Below are 21802 nucleotides of genomic sequence, written 5' to 3'. Positions count from 1 at the left end.
GCTGCTTGTGAAGAGCTTGCTTCAAAGAGTATAACTTCATGAGGTAGACAAGACAGTCCCCAAGCTTTGTCCCTTGGGAGTCGCATCTAGGTCACCAAGGCCTAGTGAAGTAGGCAGTGGCAGCTGCGAAAGGAGTAGCCACGTTATGACTGGATAGCTGAGTCTGATACGGGTTCAGTTTCCAAGGGCTAGTTCCTGTTTCGTTCTTCAGTCACAGTTTGTAAGGAGTATTCTTGCAAATAGGGGCCTTGATCACAGGGGTCCAGGGGGCAGATGAGAGAATATGAATGGTCAGCATGGATGCAACACTGTCCTGGAAAAGCAGCCTAGAGGACATCCCCTATTCATGGGATATGGAGCATTAAAGTTAGAGAAGGCCAGTGTTATTAAAGAAATGTAAGTTTTAGGAAGAGAGGGAAGAAAGGGAGCAGTGATTAGTTGTCGTGAGCTATGAAATGGGCAGGTTTATATACTGTTTTGTCTCAAACTTGGGGCTGTGTTTAGTGAGTCACCTTATATTTATCTCTGCTAGTGTAGGATTATAGCTTTGAGCATGTGTTTTTAGGTTAAGGAATTATTTAAATGTCAGAGATTACACTAGAGTTTGAGCTTTCGCCCTTGAGTTACTTGACCACAAATTGTTTTCAAATTAAAAACTTGTTTCAGAATGTCTTTCCTAGGGAAAAAAACAGCTACCCTCAGCAGTTCTTAGGAAAGTCTCTCAACTGAGGTCTACCTAACTGTATATAAGGCCACATATTTCCCAACTTGAATATAAGTCTATCAATTTGATTTGGAAAAATAATTTTTCTTTGCTTGCTTATGTTTTTTGCTGAATGTATTACAAGTACCCAAGGCTCTTCCATATTTGCGTTTGATGAGAAGCACGTAAGAAGCAGAACCTTTGGTATTGTTGCCTCACCTGTGAATGACTGCAAATAAGTCCTCCGTTGTTCGAGTTTTATTTGGAGACACAAACACACTTTCTGCTTCAGCCTGAGAGTCTTCACTTAGTGGTGAAATCACAGAGTCATCACTCGGTGACGATTCTTAAATTAAGAACAAAAGCATCTTTAGGAAGAAGTCACCCAGCACGCTGCTGGGCTTCACTGACTCAGGGAACAACTAAGCAACAGTTACCTGACCGCCATTTTTAAAATGAAGGAGCTATCTGTCACACTTAGTCCCTCCATGATAAAAGCTTTTATCTTAATTGTTTTAATAAGCGAAAAGAAGGAGGGAAACCAATACCCAGGGCTGTACTGTATTATGGGGAAGGTAAGAAAGAAAAGCTTCAGGAAGTGCCACGAGACACCTTCCCATTGTGACAGAGGTGTCAACAACTGACCTTTCAGTGAAACCTCATCCACACTTCCTTGGGTCTCCTCTGCTCCGCTGTTATCAGAGGCACTTTTGGCTGAAATACCTGAAGCAGTATTTTCCTGCTCAGAACATTTTTCAGGGCATGGATTTACGGTTGATATCTCTGCTTCATAGCTGATATTCCCAGGCACTTTGTCATGGTGGCGGCTCATCCCAAGTTGATGCTTAAGTTGATTGTTTATGTCTGTGACTCTAGTTGGTGAGTTTGACTGAGATGTGAGCACGTCCACAGACTCAGGGTGTGCAGCTTCCTCCTGGTCTGCAGAAGATGCCTTCTGGACCTGCGCTAGGGCTCCATCTGGACCAGCTCCACATTGTAGTATTTTACCATCCAAATCATTTGGGCGAGCTGCAGAGACCCTCTGAAATCCTTCTGGGGAAAAGTCACAACTTTTACTTGGTGTGTTTTCTGGAATAGGCTCACTCTCCATATGTATTTGGTCTTTTGTGACACTTGAATCTAGAAGATTGGTACCAGCTGAGGTTACTGTTTCTGGATCACAATGATTCTTCACATCAAAAGAATGGTTTTTTTCTAATTGTAGTTTATCTGGTTCCATCTCAACTGCAGAGGGGTCTAAAAAGGACAATATGGTGTCTTCAGTGGAGTACTGACGTGATAGTGATTTCTTAGTCATATGTGGCCTAATCTTACCTGGAGACAGGGCAGCCATGGTGAGAGTGCTTTCCTCTAAGTAGGGGAGATTTGTATTGTTGCCTTCTTTTTGCTTAACTTCTTCAGACCTACTGATGGACCTAAGGTTAACAGATTTCAGGACTGTTGGTGTAATTGCAAGAGACGGTGGAGGATTTGACCTCAGTGTTTCTCCTACTGCGTTTTGCTTATTATGACTGAAAACATGCAATGGGTGACGGTGGTGGAATGGTTTATTTAAGACATTATGAAGAGCACTTAGGTCAAGATGGGTAGGAGGTATAATTGGAAGTTCAAGGTCTTTACCCAGTGATAGAACTCCATCTTTTAAAGAGGGTTGCTGTAGTGAGGATTTCCTTTCTGGGACTTTTGGTTTTCTTTTGCTACCTCCAGGAGACAACGGGCCAGAAAAGAAAGCTGTAGGGAAAGAGGACGTTGGCGTTTCAGACTGGCTTGAGTAGCCGCTTGATGGAGATGCCAAGCCAGCCAGCTTTTCTGGTGAAGCCAGTTTAAACTCATTGTCAACAGAAGGAAGGGAGGGGGTGGTGGCTCTAGATTCTGACTGGGATGTTTGGGATTCAGAGCTCTCTGGAGATTTGATGCATTCGATAACTGTGGTACCCGTAGCAGTGCTTGAATTAGATAAAGATCTGTAAGGATCATTTGTTTTCAAGTCATTTAGAAGCCAGAGGTCTGCATAGTGAGTTGATTCAGCACCTTCATCTTTGACTGGTGGAACATCTGGAGTGTCTAACTGAGGTTCCTTAATGCCATGTTCACTCTGGTTCATCCAAGAAGGTTCCTGCTTGGTGGGCAGATTGGCATTTTCCATTCGAGAAGGCGTGTTGGAGAAATCAAGAGGCAGCTTCATTTCCCTGGAACTGTGAGGCAGGAGCTGGCCACTGCTTATCTTTTGTTCTTTCTTCTCAGAAATGTCTGCATTTCCATCAGACTTCCTCAATGATGAGCTACGTTTAGGTGGAGTCGGCTTTGCCTTTGGTTTCCTGAAAGAGATGCTTGGTCTCCCCTGTCTCCTGTGGTCTAAGTAGTCCTGCCAGGCACAGTCTGGAAGAGTAGGAGGAACCCCGACACCCTGGCCATTCTCTGGGCCCAGGGCTGCATAGTGACAGACATAACTCTTACTACCTTTGAGACCACAGTCAAAGTGCATGGAGGTGTAGTATCCCTCTGTGTCCACCGAAAAGTGAGAGCTAGTGTCTGCTTTGTCCGATGGAGACTTTTCCAGAAAGCTGTCATAAGTGGCCATGCTTGTGAAGCTTGGGCAGCCCAGGCTGTCTGCCTTGGGATGCTCAGGACTAAAATCCTGGCGGCAGGAGGCATCGTGATGGTGGTGTAGGTAATTCCACTCGCTGTCACTCGTGTTGCTATTGTTGGGGTCATCCAACAGATCTGCCACAGTGGAGGTAAAGGAGTTTGCTCGGTGGCCCCTCACTTTATCCAGGTGGTCGTTGTACTGCTCTGTCACGAAGACACTGGCGTCCTCATTAGCATGAGGGGCTGTGTTTAGTGACAACTCCGAGTCACAGTGTGAAGAGCCAGTGAGGGGAGGAGAAGCTGCAGGAGGGATCGTCTCTGAGGTCTGTGAGGGGCATGTGGAGCTGCTCCCACTCCAGTTGCCACTGGACGACTGGTGGTCATCTTTCTGGTCCATGTGGCTGCTGAGGAGGACGCCAGCCGTGGAGATGCAGTGGATGGGGCTCCCAAAGGTGTCCGAGTTGGAGGAGATGTCACAGCTGCCAGAGTCGGCAGCCATCCGGGACAGACGTGACCTCCCTCTCTCACTTAACTTGTGCTGGGGGCTGTGAAGATGTTGAGAACAGGCCAGGCTCAAAGCAGGCTGGTGCTCCTGCGCACTCGGGCTGCTGGGGGCCTCGCTGCAATCGTTAAGGGTTCTTTCTTGGTCTCCCACGAAAGGCTCCCCCTCTTCATATGCTGAGGGTTTAGCACCAACTTTGGGCTCAGCATCCCCACCTCTATTGCCCTCCCTGGGAAGGCTCCGAGATCTCGTGCGGCTGCTCACTGCAGGAGTAAACATGGTGTCGCCTTTGTCTGCCAATGCAGAAATGTTGCCAGCAGAATGAGAAAGGGAAGCTGCAATGCTTTGACCCCTCTGAGCTCTGATTCTCCTTCTGGATGGAGCAGCGATCAGAATATCCTCAGTTTGGCACTCCGAGTCCCTGGTTCCAGACCTCCTATTGACAGCGTTGGAAGGATCTGGATTTGTGTGCACAATCACATTCCTTTCCCTGGCCACGGGCGATTCATCAGAATCTAGGGCACATGGAAAGCACAGTGAGATACTTCATACATCAGCAGATGAACAGACATTCTGAGAGATGCCCACAATTCTGGGTGCCGGCATGTTGGAGCTTTTTCTTACAGAAAAAAAAAATCAGCATATAAAATTAGGAGCAAGTTAAAATGCTTTGGGCGGTCTCTCTCTGTCCCTTTCCCTCTCTGACTCTCTGTCTCTCTGTCTCTCTCTCTTTGTATATATACACAAATACACACACACTATATGTATGTATGTATGTATACTAAGAGAAGATAAGCTCTTAGATCTTTCGTGAATTCTCTCTCTCTTCACGATCAAATTACTTTGCCCCAATAAGTGTCTACTATTTTTTTTTTAACCAAAATACATCTTATTTTCTTGGCCACTATACACTTTTATTTCTCAGTATAAACATAATGAAATAAAAATCATAGAATTCATTATATGAAGTAAAAATCTTAATTACAAGAAATGCTATGATAATAATAATTTTAAAAACCATAGGAAGAGATATCTTAAACACATTGAACAGAAAAAATAGAAAAAATGTCACCAAGGGTATCATATTATGAATAGTCAATATTTAATTGAGTGTGCTTAAAGTTTACCTTTTAAAATAATTAATGCCATAAAAGTATATCTCTCTCCAGATAAATGTATATTTCTCTAAAAGAATCTTTCATTGAATCTTGTTAATTTTTACTTAATTTCCGCCTTAATAATACTTTTAAAAAATAGCAAAATATTATATTTCAGCCATAAAATCTGAATGTATATGGCTAAATCCATAAGGTCAAGCCTTCACAGTCAAGAATGGAGATTTAAAAAGTAATACCACCTGGCTTACTGAACACAAAACAAGTACACATCATTTCAAAACCTCTACGAGTTACAACGTTGACTATTTTTTAAGGAAGCTGGTTAAAGGCTGGCTTCCATTTCGTCTCCTTATAATCGGCACCCGACAGAATGTTAACCATTAATAGTTTTATACCACACCTATTTCTTGTTGGACTCTTCTGGGGATACCCGAGATGGTTTTCCTCCTTCTCAGTTTTCGTCTCCGCTGTAGTACGGATTGTGAATGAACAAGAGAGCAGCGTATACTAGCCTCTCTGTCAAAACCAACTCCTGCAACCCACAAATAGGTCTCATTAGCCTTTAGAAATGGCAAACAAATTTTCATTTGCTTGGAACACAGTGATATTTATTGATTGGAACTAAAGGAAGAGTTTGGATTAAGCCTGTGAACAAATATAAGGGAGCCCTTATTCAGCTCTTATTTAAATTATGCTGCAGTACATTAAGCTTTACTTCTAAATGCAGCTCTCCACAACAGCTTGCACTGCCAAAAGTAACAAGCAAAGAAGGAAAATCAAAAGAAAGAGGAGAGAAAAATAACATCAAAGAATCACTCTCACACAGAAACGGCTCCTTAAGGACTTACAACCTTTAGTTACTGCTATTTGCTGGTCTCTTTCTGGGCTCTCTGAAGCTGATATCTTTGCATAGTAGATACATAGCCAAGATGTTAACCTGAATTAGTTCAGCTAACATATCCTGACCCATTTCTGCATTAAAAGTGTCACTGTGAGGGTTTTTTTCCACTCTGCACTCTGCCCAAGCCCTACACACACACTCTCTCCCTCTCCCTCTCCCTCTCTCTCTCTCCCTCTCTCTCTCTCTCTCTCTCTCTCTCTCTCTCTCTCTCTCTCTCTCTCTCTCTCTCTCTGGAAACAACAGCCTAGAGATGTGTTTTTTGTTTTTTTTCCCACACACACACACTGTATTTTATTTTTACAAGAGATAAATAGACTGACACCAAGCATTGTACATGGATGACCACAACAAAAGCAACAATGATTGCAATTACCAAACATGAAACACACTCATACTATGTCATAATATTGACATTCAGTCCAGTAATCCTCCACTGTAACAGCTCCTTTACTTTGGAGATGTGTTTTTAAAATCATCATGTAACTGTCTACTTTCCTCTGCTGACTAAATTGGACACATTTTGGTTTAGCAGCAGTGTCTTATCAATATAAAATAAAAATAAAAGGCAGTCTTCAGTTCTTCACTTGAGTGGACCTGCCTTCTGTACCAATTGTAAGTAAAGCTGGAATTCCCAGTCTTTACAGGTGTCTGTTTTCTTTTGTAAATACACGGGGGAAACCATGATGCTTGTTAGTTTCTCTTTCCATAATTACATTATTGACACACTACATGCAGTCCTATCAAAACTAGAATGATGAAGGAGGAGGTGAGGAACTTGAACTCCTGCCTGGCACAGGCATGTACCAGGAATTTTTCAGAGTGAGCACTGCTTCAGAAAGCCATAAGCCAAAAGTGCTTTGGAATCTGGTTGCTTCATCATGTATCCTGATTGTTAAACATGGGGCAGGATGGCATGTTAAACTTTGGTTCAGCTATGCAGTAAAGCAGTTTGAGTTCTGCTTAGCTTTACAGTGACAACAGTTTGTAGAACTCATGTTGAAAAATCTGTGTGAGATATCATATGATGAATAATTTCAATACTATCAGAATTCATACTAATGAAATTTTCCTTTTTTAGTTCTAACCAAAGATTAAAATCCTTCCTTTTGATCATAATAATTATGTTACAGGCACAGGTATTTTGTGTCATATGGACATAATTAACAACTTTCTCATTAAAGCTCTTGAAATCAACATATAATCTAGGCTTTAGTCTGAGAGTTCCTGAAATAAAGCAGAAGGAGAGATCTTCCCTTTTCCTGAATCACAAGACCCATAATCGAAAGACTAAATTTGAAAACAAGATTTTACTTACAGTGCCATGAAGAAAGCAGGTGCTGCTAATAATCAGATGTTCCCAGAACTGAAAGTTAGTTTAAGAGGATGCCAAAATGATTCATTTTGACAGCTGAACTCCCCTAAGCCATCTCATTTAGATTACGGAGATCAGATAAAGTGCACATCTTTAGAATACTTTATCCTACAAGTTGAATAGGTCATCAGGAAAATTAAGTCCCAGCTCACAACCAGCCGATCAACTAGAACTCCTTTTGTCAGGAAGAAAATAATATCTACCCTGATACCTGGTCACCATTTGCTCCCCACTTTATATGAGACACATTGGAGTGACGTTAATAATAGCAATGTCCAAAATGCATCTCGAGCAACATACAATCTTTAGTTACAAGGTACCAGGATGGAAATCAGTCATAAAATGGCCATTCTGAGATTTTCAATATAAGAATAAGTTAGAATTTAACTATTAGAGATGCTTAAAGAAAGCCCAATGGGTAGATCATTTAATTTCTATCTTTGAAAGTTAGAATATTTTGTAGCATTATTTTACTTACAACTAAGGTTACCGCATTCTAAGATCACCAATTCTGGATTTTACAATTGCTGCCAGTAAACTTTTCAAGAAAAGTCCACTCAGGCTTGCCTTCGACCTAGATTAATATCCAAACTCTCAGTACACAGGAGGAGGAAAGCAGAGGGTGAATGGAAGCCAGGCTTGCTGCGTTTAGAGTAGAATTCAGCCTTCACCTATGAATCCATGTATTTTTTAGGTCAAAAATTCCCCAAATCAATGCAGAAGTCTAAACGATCTTTTAAACAAGCCTACCTCCATCCAAGGAAGCATGAAAACAGATTTTATAGTTGGTCTACAGGATCATTACTTGCGGTTTTAGAAACCTGGGGCTTGCTGTTTTCTCTCTTGCAGTGCCACGCATCATTATCATATGATTAATCACTGCCGCTTTCTCCATTATTTCAGTCAGCTATGGCCAGAGAGCTATTTGGTGACTTTTTTTTTTTCCAAAAAGAAACTGTCCATCATTTACATAACAAGCAGCCCAGCGGAACATATGCAAATTGATGTTCAAAACCTGATAAAAGCATATTGAACATCTTCTGGGTCGTATTCTGATGAAAAAGGTATCATTTGTTTACAAAACGTATTCTTAACTGGTACACCAAGCAGCACAGATTTTGACCATATTTAATACATGGAATATTCTGACCCGACTGCCCCTAAGAAAAGAACAGAACAATACCAGTGACATTGATGGGAATAATGCAAGAAGAAATCACTTGGGCATCTTGTTTCATCTTCTCCTCCGGCGTCGGGAGAGGTAGTGCTTTGCTCCAGTTGGTCTGCTTGTCCAGTGTTGAAGGGATATTGTGTACTGGGTTTTTCGGCCTCTGCCCTAGCATGACATCTGTATCTTCGTCCTCCGGGGGATGGGACTGCAAACGAAGTACATTCAGATTCAGACTCAGCCATCAGGGTTTATACATAAGCACATATATATTTCTGAGTTAAGAAAAATGAGGTCACAAATAAGCTTTCAGGTTAAAGGAAGAATTCCTAGACGTAGTTAGTAAGTACAACTAATTGAAAGTTACGATTTCAATAGTCAAGCAACACAAAAGAAAAAAAATAGGCTAAACATGCTTTTCGGGTCAAAGGGAATTAAGAGGAGAGACAAGGTAGCCAGAAATCCCCAAACGTCAAACTGAAGAAAGATGTGAGTCTCTAATCCGTTGAGAGGTAGATTCACTTTCTGGATAGCTGTCTCACCATAAATTCCTACTCAAACTCTTGAAAGCTCTAGGTGACTAGGATCAAAGGGAGAAGATGATTTAGATGCCTATGAGAAGGTTTGGAAAACTGGCCAGAAAGCCTGGAGTCAGGAGACATTCCAGAACACATCACCAGAAGGACAAGCCGACCTAATCTGAGAGGCCAGATTCAAATACACGGAGTTAATTTTACTGCAGGATGATGGCATTTGTGAACGACATTTTAAAATGCAGTTTTGTCAACACTATGCACATGGAAAAGCAAAAGTGAAGAATCTCCTCCCACCGATGATAGTGGAAAATACAAATACTGTTACTGGGGGGAAAGATTCAAGTGGGTTTCATTTTCAAATTCCGAAGAGTAAAATAGTCCTAGTTTATTTCCTTTCAGCTTCGCAGTGCGAAGCTTTTCTTCTAGCTGTGTATTTAAAGACCTTGACTTCCATGTGATGTTTGCAAATTCTCCATCCAAACCTTTGATCGATTTTAATATTGTCTAACTTTTATTTCAGGGTTGGGCTCCTAGCCCAGATTATTAAAAAGGCTCCATCCCAAGTTTGATTTCAGGGTTGGGTTTCTAAACCAGATTATTAAAAGACTTAGTTTTTGCTGCTGAACCTAATTTTATTTCTTCCCACAATTTGTTGGAAGGTGGCTGTTTGTGTAAAATAAGCATTTTTCCCTCTTATTCCAGTTAGGTTTTAAAAATATTGTCCTCAAATCAGGATCATTAAAAAAAAATTCTCATTCTCACATTTGGAAGCATCGTGCCCTGTTGACTCAGGATTTCACGTATTGTCAAAGTCCCCTTAAAGAGAAGATTCCAGAGCCACTTGTTTTAAACTAACCCCCAGCATTTGCTTACCTTGTCAGAGGTATCTGCAAAGCCCCCCAACACACCCAACAGGATATGTTTACCCCCCTTGAGAAAAAGGTGTTCGCCATGAACATTTTTAGTAAAACATTGCAACCTTCTTTCTTTCTTCAGCTTTTGTGCAGATTCCCAGCAAAGCAAACAGCTCAAATAAAGTTGGAGCACAAAAGACTTTGTTTCCTAGGTAACTTCCAAAAAGGAAACAAAACGGTTTGGTGTGTGCGGAGAGACAGAGAGGGGGAGAGAGCAGGAGCTGGAGAGAACCCCCTGCCCCCCCCCCACCACACACCACAGTCCACATTTTGTAGGCGATTCCTTCCTTGAATAACAATGGACTGGGAAACAAAGAAAGAATAGTGACCTGACTGCAGGCTCTGGCCGGCAGCCAAAAGCACTTTTTATTTAATGGTGACAGGGACAATTGGCTGACGGAGAATCCTTTTGTCCTGTTCTCTTTTGCTTTGAGAAGCTGAACCTTTACAGTTCTAACAAATATAGGGCAAGTTGAAATTTCTTTTCTCCAAACTACAGAGTCCAGGGATGGTGTTAGGTGACGCCTTGAACAGAGCCTTGCAGCTTGGAGGAGCGGAGGATGTAAAAGCCAATGATATTACTGTCTACTTTATCTTTTATTTAATTCAAGTTAGGAAAATACCACTCTTTAAATTGATTTAAAAGAATACCTGTTAGTTAGTTAGAAACAACACAGTTTGCCATAAAGAAAGAGAGAAGAAAGTGAAAGTGTATAGAGAGAATGGGATAGGCTGTGACGGATCGTTCTCAGAACCAGTACCTTTCTACTCCATGGGGTCATGTGGCAACATTCAGTGGGGGAGGGCGAACGGGTGCTGTTAAACTATGAACATGAAATGCAAAAAAAGAAAAAATTAAAAACATGCACACAACACACAGTATCTGGTTAAGTCAAATCTATGATATTAATGAATGAATATACTGGGGTCACTCCCTTCCTTCCTTCTGAATGCGTCTTGGTTTTATGAGAAGTAGCATAAATAGTGGTTAAGAGCACAGATTCTGGAGCTAGACTGAGTTCGAATCCTGCTTCTACCACTTATTTGCTGTGTGACCAGGGGCTCTAAGGTCAGTTTTCTTATCCTTAAGATAGGAAAATAGTAGTATCTACCTTCCAGGGCCATTTTGAGGATCAAATGAGTAAATATACATAATAGGCTTAGAAGAATCCGGGCACTTAAGAAGCTCTATGGGTTAGTGTCAGCTACTGTTCCTATTATTATTATCCTTACCATGTAGCTGTAAAATATCTGTGAAATTGTCTTTGTAAATTGTAACTTTATATCTTTTAGATCCCAATCCCATTTGCTAATTTGGGAAAGACTGAATTATCTTCTTAGAGTGAGTTTATTTTCCTGTGAACTCTTTGGAAGAAAATTTGTTGTGTATTATTTCCTCCTCTGGACTGCTCAAAATTTGCCCCTTCCTCATATTCATAGTCTATATTTGAAGACAGGGCCGGTTTCATGGGCATGTGACCTGTGTAGTCACATAGGGCCCCACGCTCAGAAGGGCTCCATGCTTGGTTAGATGCTGTCCCTGTCTTGAAATTCTTAGTTGTTGAGTAATGGGTCCTGCATTTTCATTTTGCACTGGGCCCCACAAATCATGTAGCCAATCCTGTTAGGAGACTAATCTAGTAACCAGAATCCCCTTTGCAGGATCTACTTGAGAAGGACAGTGAAACTCTTTTAAACTCTAAACCATGTCAGCTTTGGATTCAGTTAGCCCTCTAGTACAGCACTTTCCATATAGCATTGCTTTACTGTAACATGAATTATCCCTGGATGTGTCTTTTCATCTATTAGATTATGAATTCCTAGAGGTCAGGGGCCATATTTAATTTTCCTTTCAGTCTTCCATGATGTCAGCAAAATGCCTCCTCATTGCAAGAACTCAACAAATTATTTGTGCACTTGAATGATACCAGCTCTGTGTGTCTTAACAGTGATGGGAAACCCAAATAAAGTAAGGGTCATGCTCAAGATCTCAGGAGGAAGCAGACACCACAGACTCCAAGGGTACTTACCATCTTAGTGCAAATAGGTGAAAACAAACAGAGGAAACCACAAGCAATGCTCGGTTCCATCAGAGGCTTAGCATTGGTGTATGCAGTTCTAGTTCTTCTTAAGCCTATGGCAGACGTGTTTCAGAGGGGAGGAACACTCAAGGTCTAATTCTGTTCTAAGTTTCTAAATTTTAACTGACAGGGTTGCTCATTAACTTTTAAGCAAAGCAAATGCCATCCCCTCAGGCCCAGTTAACTTTGATCTAGATCTTATTTAAGAAGATAATTTCATAGGGTCTGTGGCTCCCACGTTGAAAGCGATCATTTTGACAGATGTGGTATATGTGGCCAGAGACTAACTTGGCTCTGTCATAAGAATCAGTCATAGGTAGTGATGTGCAGGTCTCGAGTAAGACGCTGTAGTGTGCAAAATAGAGGGAGAACTCATGGAAGTAGGAAAAGGAATCTGAATGCAAAGCCTACATGGAAATCAAACCTGTTTCCAAGAAACAAAAGGTGTCTCGTGAAAGGATTTCAAAAAATTACACAGGAGGAAACTGCAAGGCAGAAAATGTATTAGTGATATTAATATAGTAATTTTGGTAGTTTGTCTTAAATCTCCTTAGTCAGCTTTCCTGTTGAGTATTTTTTCCAGGAGTGAGGGATGAGGAGTGGTTTTTATTTCTCATCTGTTTGAGAAACGCCCCCATCCCATTAAACAAGCATGAGGTAACACCTGGAAATGACTAAGGATGGCAAGTCCAGAGAGAGAGCTCAGACCATTCAGTTTTGGTCACCATCATTAAATCAAGGTCTGCGTGGGTTACACTCCACAGAAGATTCCTTCTCAGCTAATCAGCCTCTCCACTCTTTTTTAAAATTTAATTTAATTTTTAAAATGGAAGTATTTACAATATTGTGTTAGTTTTCAGGTGTACAATCCACTCTTTTGATAGTAGCTCCAACCTCCAGCTTGTGAGGGCTGAAACTAGGTACTCTTGAGCTCGTGTGTGGAAGGATTGTGTTCTTTGGTTCCACCACCTAGACACAAGCACTCAAGCCCCTGCAGATGGTCTGTCTATGTAGAGTGTTTAAGTTTATATACTATTCACATGGGCTGTGGTTTTATTCTTGCCATGAATTAGTAACTGCCTTAGCGCAGTGTTTTTTTAATATACATTTGTTTTTATTTATTTGTGTATTTATTTATTTATTTTTGGCTGCATTGGGTTTTCGTTGCTGCGCGCAGGCTTTCTCTAGTTGCGGCAAGCGGGGGCTACTCTTCGTTGCAGTGCGCGGGCTTCTCATTGCGGTGGCTTCTCTTGTTGCGGAGCACGGGCTCTAGGTGTGTGGGCTCCAGTAGTTGTGGCGCATGGGCTTAGTTGCTCCGCGGCATGTGGGATCTTCCCGGACCAGGGCTCGAACCTGTGTCCCCTGCATTGGCAGGCGGATTCTTAACCACTGCGCCACAAGGGAAGTCCCTAGCGAAGTGTTTTAAAGCATCCTCTTTCCTGGGTATTTGGTCAAAGGAAATAAAATCATTCTGATTATTTCTGATTAGGTTCTTATATGGCAAATACAATAGTCAGTTCATACAGTTTTTTCTTAAATTATCTAAGAAATAAAACTGCAAGAGAACTGCTACCTTGGGGTATCTCTGCATGGCCCAGCATGCTATTCCTTAACGTAGATGGATAAGGTTAGGAAAAGCTACATGCTGATCAAACTTGTGTGAACTAACTTATTCTTTACAGGCTCTATTTAAATTAATCCTATTGCTTATTCAGACTAAGACTTGTAAGGGCAGGAACCATTTCTTGTTCATAACTGTATTCCTACTGCCTCAGTAATACTCAGTAAATATTTGTTGTACTGCTAACACCCCCGTGTGCCTGGCCTAAGCAAACAAAAATCTTCTATAAAGAAACTGTCAAATTATTTCTACATATAATTTTTCAGTATAACATCCAGCACAAAGTCAAAGATAACAAGGCAAGGAGGAGACAAATCAGCATGAACAAGAAGCATCCAAAACAACAGATGATAGAAGCAGACCCATGGGGAAATCTGCTTTTGGAATTATTACTCCATGCACGAGTAGCAGTGAACAACATTGGCTTCCCCAGAATAAGTGTGTGGCAAGATTGTTAGACCACTCATTCATTCATTCAAAAGCATTTCTTTGATGAGGGTCAAAATCAGCCCCAGTATAAACAAATTGTCAGATGAAAACTAGTATCTCCTTCATGAGTTATATGCATGTTCACTGTACGGTTCTTTTGACTTTTCTGTACTTTTCATGAAATTTTTCATAACAAAACATTGAAGAAAAGTGCAAAAAGAAATATCTCCTTCCTTTTCCAGGCTTCCACTCTGGCTCTCCCACTGATTTTGAGAGGCCTCAGACTCCATACTGCACCATTTTAGAATCAGCCACCACCAGTCATCTTGTCCCTGACAAAAGATGCTTCTTTGATGCTTTCACTGCATCTCTGTCCCTGCTGGCCCCATTAGTTATAGCCTCAAACCGTTACCCTAGCTTCCTGTGGAACTGCTTCAACAAAAGCTGGAGTTATAACCAGTGTTCAGAACAAGAAATAACAGACATTATACTCAAAAGCTGTCAAAGAAATTTCTTTGGTGAATAATGAAGGAATATTTTCCAAACCCCGGTTTCTCCTTGTGGTGCGTGTGTGAGAGAAAAGTTCATTTCTCCACTTTTGTGGCTATGAACAAGTATTTCTCCAAAGATCTCAAGACTTTCTCCAATCTTTCTCTTACTGCCAAAAGAAAAAAAATAATCCGTCCACAGTTTACTTTCTTTTCGGTTTTATTTCATATGCTGATGGGGGCTTGTTTTGCTTCAAAACTTTCCAAAAGACATCTGTTAAAATGTTGTGGGAATTCCAGCAGGAAGTGTTTTGAAAAATTGGTTTTGGTTTGTTATCTAACCGATACCACATGGCATTTATACCAGTAGGCTTTCAGAGCTGATTTATTACTATCATGCTGTCTTAAACATGAGAAATGTTTACTAGAGATTGGATGCTGCGGCACATTTGAATACAGGAATAAAACCTTAGAGCGAAGATGTCCACTGCAAGCCACGCTGGGTTCCTAGTAGGTGATCCGAGGTCTTATTCTCATTCTACCCTGGGGCTTGTTGTCCTTAGACCGAGTCTTTGCATTTCTGCACATATTATGGCCTGTCTGTGAGACAGAGGGGAACTTGGCTGCCTCAGATTTTTCTTCACTGGAGTGTGTGTATGTGTTGTACATAAATATGAAGTGCTTTGATCTTTCTGGAAGGCTTAAAAGAGTCCGGCAATACCTTCTTCACATATCGCTCTTACTGCTACAATTACATAGCACTGTTATTCCCTTGAGAATGTCCCAAAGTCTCCTACTGGCTCACACTGGGCTCCTATCTTCCAAACCTGTTCAATAACATCATGTTAAACTCCTACTGTGCATCTCCCTTTCCTTTCTTCTCAACTCCAACCTTTACCAAAGTGTACAACCATGGGGAAAACAAAACAATGAGGTAAGTCAAAGTTTAGGGCCCATCCTAGTCTCTCCCTGTCCCTTTCCTCGTGCCTCCTTTGTCACCACTCTTTCCCAGGCAAAGCAAGGCCTTCACACTTCCGCAGAGGGCCTGAATGCAGCACCCCATGTGCCCAAACCCTTCACACCACTCTCCCAGCCAGCTGCGAGGCTGGAAAGAAGCCTGCAGATGAGCTCACATCAACATGCTGAGAACTCCTGGTGATAAACCCAAAGGAATAAATCTCGCAAGCAGAATTCTGGACAGTGGTTGTAGGCTAAGAGGAAGATATTTGGGAATAGGTGCCTACTGAGTTCTTCTTTTAACCACTGTATACACTAATATCTATTTAAAGTGCTAAAATACACAAATATTCAGGACTGGGAAAAATGGCCTTATCATTGTCATGTCTGCTTTTCCAAGTCATACCTTTATTTCTTTTATTTATTTATTTATTAAAACATCTTTATTGGAGTATAATTGCTTTACAGTGTTGTGTTGGTTTCTGCTGTATAACACAGTGAATCAGCTATACGTATACATATATCCCCATATCCCCTCCCTCTTGCATCTCCCCCCGTCCCACCCTCCGTATCCCACCCCTCTGGGTGGTCACAAAGCACCGAGCTGATCTCCCTGTGCTATGCGGCTGCTTCCCACTAGCTATCTATTTTACATTTGGTAGTGTATATATGTGCGTGCCACTCTCTCACTTCGTCCCAGCTTACCCTTCCCCTCCCCGTGTCCTCAAGTCCATTCTCTACGTCTGCATCTTTATTCCTGTCCTGTCCCTAGGTTCATGAGAACCATTTTTTTTGTTAGATTCTACATATATATGTTAGCATATGGTATTTGTTTTTCTCTTTCTGACTTACTTCACTCTGTATGACAGACTCTAGGTCCATCCACCTCACTACAGATAACTCAGTTTTGTTTCTTTCTATGGCTGAGTAATATTCCATTGTATATATGTGCCACATCTTCTTTATGCATTCATCTGTTGATGGACACTTAGGTTGTTTCCATGTCTTGGCTATTGTGAATAGTGCTGCTATAAACATTGGGGTGCAAGTATCTTTTTGAATTAGAGTTTTCTTCAGATATATGCCCAGGAGTAGGATTGTTGGATCATATGGTACCTCTGTTTTTAGTTTTTTTTTTTGTTTTTTTTTTAAGAGCCCAGATGGCCAGGCTCAGATGGTAAAGGCCTTTATTTAGTTAGTTATTTTTAAATTTATTTATTTATTTATTTTTCGCTGTGTTGGGTCTTCGTTTTCTATGCGAGGGCTTCCTCTAGTTGCGGCGAGCGGGGGCCACTCTTCATTGCGGTGCGCGGGCCTCTCACTGTCGTGGCCTCTCTTGTTGCGGAGCACAGGCTCCAGACGCGCAGGCTCAGTAATTGTGGCTCACGGGCCTAGCTGCTCCGCGGCATGTGGGATCTTCCCAGACCAGGGCTCGAACCCGTGTCCCCTGCATTGGCAGGCAGACTCTCAACCACTGCGCCACCAGGGAAGCCCTGTTTTTAGTTTTTTAAGGAACCTCCATAGTGTTCTCCATAGTGGCTGCATCAATCTACATTCCCACCAACAGTGTAGGAGGGTTCCCTTTTCTCCACACCCTCTCCAGCATTTATTGTTTGTATCAATAGAACATATGTCTACCTTTAAATTCCCTCTTAGGTATATGGAAGTAAGAAATATGAGTATGTCCACAAAAAGCCTTTCACAAAAATATTTACAGCAAGTTTATTCATAAAAGCCTCCCCCCTCCAAAAAAATCCCTAACTAGAAATATCCACCAACAGCAGAAAGGATAAACAAGTTGTGGACTACTGTATTCATACCATGGAATACTACACAGTAATAAACAAGAACATGCCATTGATATATATAACACTGACCTCAAAAAAATCACGTGGAACGAAAGAAGCCACACACAAAAGAGTACCGTGCTCATTCACTTTTGAATCCCATTCTATTGATAGATTGATAGACATTTTGTGTATGAGAGATCTGCCCCTACTGAGCAGAGCTTGAACAGCGGTGGCAATGGCAGTGGTGCAGTTTTCACCCTAAGAGAGGCTTTCTGAAAGACTGTGGAACTGCAGAGAATCTCCCTCCTTTTGATCTCAGCTGGAATTGAACAAAAATTCTTAGGGTGGTGGAATGCAAAATGATTTTATGTGTTTCAAAGTTCAGCAACCCTTTGTTTAATGGCATTCTATTAATGAAGTAATTTAAATGTGCAGAGCACAACAAAATTGCATTTTGAAGCCTGTGTGGAAAGTAGTCTCCATGCGAATGGAAAAGAGGACTACAGGGAGGCTGGGAGGAAGCACACTTCCCACCGCTGCTCAGTTGTTTATGCAGGGGACTGCTCTGGACTGTCAAGAACACAAAACAAGGTTCGCTGGACCACAGTCACTGTGATGTTGCTGCCAGTGAGTATCTTATTCATCCCCTGTGGCCAGCTTTGCCAATTAGTGGGGTCATTGCCAAGGTCCACTCAGCGTCAATCCTCAAAGGTCACTAGCACCAAATAAAAGACATGAGTGGGGGAAAAGCAGGCCAGGCTTTGAAGTGCAGGGAAGAAGGAGGCTTTGAAGTGCAGGGAAGAAGGAGGCTTTGAACTGCTGCAAACAGCACAGATACCCTCCCCTAGATCATAGGAGCTGGCAGTGTGAGTCCCAGAACAGCCCAGAGGCGTGGGGAGGTTCCTCCCTCACCCTCTGTGCCTTGCCGTCAGCTGGGGGCTCCGAGGTGTGCGGTAACCAAAGAGCTGTTGAACATCCGGTCTCACGCCAAGGGACACTTTCCCCTTGTAACTCAGGCCAGATGTGGCAAAAGCTCCATAGAGTCATACTTGACCTTACCACAGGAGATTTAAAAAAAAAAAAAAAAAAAAAAAAAGGCAAAACCTTCTCGCACACAAGCCATGCATGCTCCTTCTTTACCTTTCCCCTGTTTTTTTCTTTTTTTTAATTGACTCTTTTTTGAGTACAGCTCTATGAATATTATCACATGCATAGACTCCTGTAACCCTACCCCAGTCAGGATTCAGAACATTTCCATTATCCCAGCAAAGTCCCTCGTGCTATCCCTTTCTGGTCACAGTCTCCCCCTACTCCCACCCCTGGCAACCCCTAGTCTGTCCTCCATCACTATGGTTTTGTCTTTTTGAAAGTGTCATATAAATGGAATCATACCTTTTGAGACTGGCTTCTTTCACTCAGCATAATGCCTTTGAGATCCATCCTTTTTTGTGTGTATCAGTAATTCGTTCCTTTTTATTGCGAGTAGTATTCCATTGTCTGCTTATACTTTGAACAATGAAATGTCTCAGGCATGCAAGAGAATGTCAACCTGAGAATGTTCTGTAATGATGTGTACAAACAAGTAATTTTATTGGCTGTTCCACAGTCAGGCTAATGTTTTAAAAAGAAAGAAAGAATTCCAAAACTAAAGTCTGCAATAGGGGATTTTCTTTATTTCTCACAATATTTAATATGAACCAGACTCATTGGCTAATTCTTTCCTTAGCTATTGTGCTGGCTATTAAGCTGTGGTCTGTCAGCTCCACATCTATTCTTCCATACTCTGCACTGTTATTGCTGGGACTCTGCAAACATTTCCGCACCAGCTGCTCCCTCTTAGGTTCTGCCCTCGGAGTGTCAGCTGCTTTCTGCAGCCACTATCTCTGTGTCACCTCAGTTTCCCATTTGCCATGTCAGTCTTATAATACCTTCATTGTATTGAATTCTTTCTTTTAAAATAACTGGTGTGGTTTCTGTTTTCCTGACTGGACCTTGACTGATGAAGTGCCAGGCTTTTGCCCCTGGCTTGCTTGTGTCTGAGGCATCTGACGTGCTTGCTACTTCCAGTTCCTCAGTCGAAGGAGGAAAACATGAACAAGTGTGATGTTCCGTGGGGTGTCAAGATGATAATGATCTCTGCAGTTTATGGCAGAGAGCAGGAGAGCTGACATAGTGCCAAAAGCAAATTGCTTCTGATGACCCTTGAAAATGGGTATAGAGGGAAAAAGTATTTGCTAGGGTCAATAGCTGTGTTCCACATGCTAGGTGCTGTGCTGATTTACTCTAAGAAAAATACCATATTGGAATAGCAGCTACAGAGTCACAAACTACTTATAGCCAGTTTCCCAGATCTGTCTACCTGCTGCAAAGACCAGACAGGTGAGTTAAATGGAGGGTGTGATAGGCATCCCCACTCCTGCAATCCTATATTTGAAACTCAAGTCAGGCCTTTCTCTCCCTAGTATACCATGAAGGAACCTCTAGAAATGGAGGAAGTTAATCCTGTACACACACAGCCTCGTATCTTCATAAAGCATTGCTCTTTCTGATCATGTTACTTCTTTGTTCAGAACCCTTCAATAATTTCCTCTGCGTATGGAATAAATTCAAACATTTTAGTCTGACATTCAAGATCCTTCAAGATCTGGTCTATGGAAGCACTGCAGCCAAACCGAAGTATCTGAATTTATTTCTGTATATACACTCCATTTTCTTCTGCCTCTGTGTGCTGCTTGCTGTCATGGTTTCCTCGGCCTGTAATCTTTTTCAGAATTCGACCCCATCCTTCAGGGTCTTCTCAAATGCTACCTTTTCCATGAAGTTTAATCCTAACATTGACCCCATTCTAACACCCCACACCAGTTAGGTCTTAACACCTGATATTCAATACCATATAATTTCCTCTAGTAGTCATGTACTCTGGATGGCAGAGATTATGTCTCATTCATTTTTGTATCCTTCTAGTACTTATTAATAGTAGGTGTTCGGTTAATTTTTTTTTTCAAAATGAAGGAATAAATAAGAAGCTATAATAGGGGAAAGGGCATTCCAAGTGGCAATATTGTTTTGAGAGTGCAGGATATTTTTCTAGAGAAGCACATGGAGTTTGGTTTGGCTGAGGTCTAGGGTGTGTACAAAGGACTTGTGGGAAATCCATCTGGAAAGGTAAGTTAGGACCAGATTGTACAGAGGCTGGAGAGTAGTTGGGCTAAGGATTTGAAATTATTTCTTTAGGCAGAATGGAGAGATAGAAGGTTTAGTATTAGGGAAGAATTTGTATGTCAAAGGTTCTCATACCAAAGTTAGAATTTTTCTTAACTGGTTTAAGGGAGCAACCTAGATGAGATAAAGGGAAATACCTAAGCTGAAGGAAGAGAGACTTAATTTGGATGGACAGTACCATTTTGAGAAAGGTCATAAAACAACAGAATACTTCTGAGAGAGCTTGCAAAACTATGAAGATATTTTGTAAAAGCAAAACGAGACTTGTCTGGGACACTGTGGTATGTATAATTCTTTTATAGCAAAGGAAAGGCTTGGTAGCATTTCTTAGTCCTAACTCTTATAAACCACTAGAATATTGAAAATCTCTAACGTGGACCCATGGAGAAAGGGAAGGAGGGGAGAGACTGGATAAGAGAAGACGGAGCTGGGGATGGGAGAGAGGGTGAGGCAGTGAGAAGGTCTTTATCCTAGGGCAGCTAAATACTACTGAAATACCCTCTCCTGCCGGCACTAGTCTTTAATCTCTCCTGGCTCAGAACTCCATTCTCAGCCTTCCGATTCTTCTGTAAGCTAGTTTAGTTTTTCTCAGAAGCTGCCTTCTGGTAAGGCCTATTTTTTTCTTCTCGATAGAAAGTGGAAGAGTAAACATCGTCATTGTTTATAGCTCTGGACTATGACCAAAGGGGTCTGGGTCTGAATTTGAGCGATGACCTCCATTTACTTCTGAATAAGGCTGTTGGAATGTCCCCTGTCCTGCAAATGCATCCCCTTAATAAGAAGAAAAGTATGATTTGACAGATTTTTATTTTAATATCCCTGGATGCCACAGTGTGATAAGTTAGAAAACTACTGTCAGGCTATGAAATGACAAAGAATCTCTGATATTCTTTCCTGGTTCATTTTATCAAGTCTGACAAAGAATATTACTGTGAACACGATTGGAATAAGTTAACTGTCACTCCTGATGATAAGGATTTAGGCCTCAGTGTTTCTCTGGAACCTGATCAACTTTTGCCATCAGGCTCCATCTCATGTCAAGCATCTTTATCGAATACCACAGAGACCATTAGACATTCTACCCTGGATCACTGATGAAGCTTGGAGAAGGACACTTGGTGAGACTGCTGGAGTCTCTTCCCATATTCGAGGAAGGGTGACTTCCATGCCTGTCTATCTGGACAGCAGAATCTAAGCAGGGACTTAGACCTCAAGAGTCCCCATAGACCTGAGTGCAGGCCAAACACAGCAATAGATGGTTCAGCTCAAGTGCTGACTCTGATCAGTAGGGGCGGTGGGGACTATGTGGGAAAGAGTGCTATAATCTCTTGGGAATGCCTGCCTTAGGCTTACGCAGGGGAAGAGCATGTGAATATTCCAAGTATTCGCA

At 41.7% G+C, this 21802-nt stretch overlaps 1 protein-coding gene and 1 long non-coding RNA gene across 3 annotated transcripts in view; one reads left to right on the top strand and one right to left on the bottom strand.

Moving 5' to 3' along the window:
• Positions 1-21802, bottom strand: part of NHS (NHS actin remodeling regulator) — a 344790-nt gene that overhangs the window by 5043 nt on the left and 317945 nt on the right. The window contains exons 4-8 of the mRNA XM_036839377.1: positions 10586-10648; positions 8390-8582; positions 5334-5465; positions 1349-4330; positions 923-1049 (exon numbers count right to left, since the gene is read on the bottom strand). Of these exons, the coding sequence (XP_036695272.1) occupies positions 923-1049; positions 1349-4330; positions 5334-5465; positions 8390-8582; positions 10586-10648 (3497 nt within the window). The remainder of the gene's footprint in view (positions 1-922; positions 1050-1348; positions 4331-5333; positions 5466-8389; positions 8583-10585; positions 10649-21802) is intronic.
• Positions 1-21802, top strand: part of LOC118888421 — a 77716-nt gene that overhangs the window by 6927 nt on the left and 48987 nt on the right. The gene's annotated exons all lie outside the window — the stretch shown is intronic.

Source organism: Balaenoptera musculus, chromosome X (assembly GCF_009873245.2).
Source record: "Balaenoptera musculus isolate JJ_BM4_2016_0621 chromosome X, mBalMus1.pri.v3, whole genome shotgun sequence".
Classification (NCBI taxonomy): domain Eukaryota; kingdom Metazoa; phylum Chordata; class Mammalia; order Artiodactyla; family Balaenopteridae; genus Balaenoptera; species Balaenoptera musculus.
The sequence above is the reverse complement of the archived record's forward strand: the minus strand, read 5'-3'. Positions and strand labels throughout refer to the sequence as shown.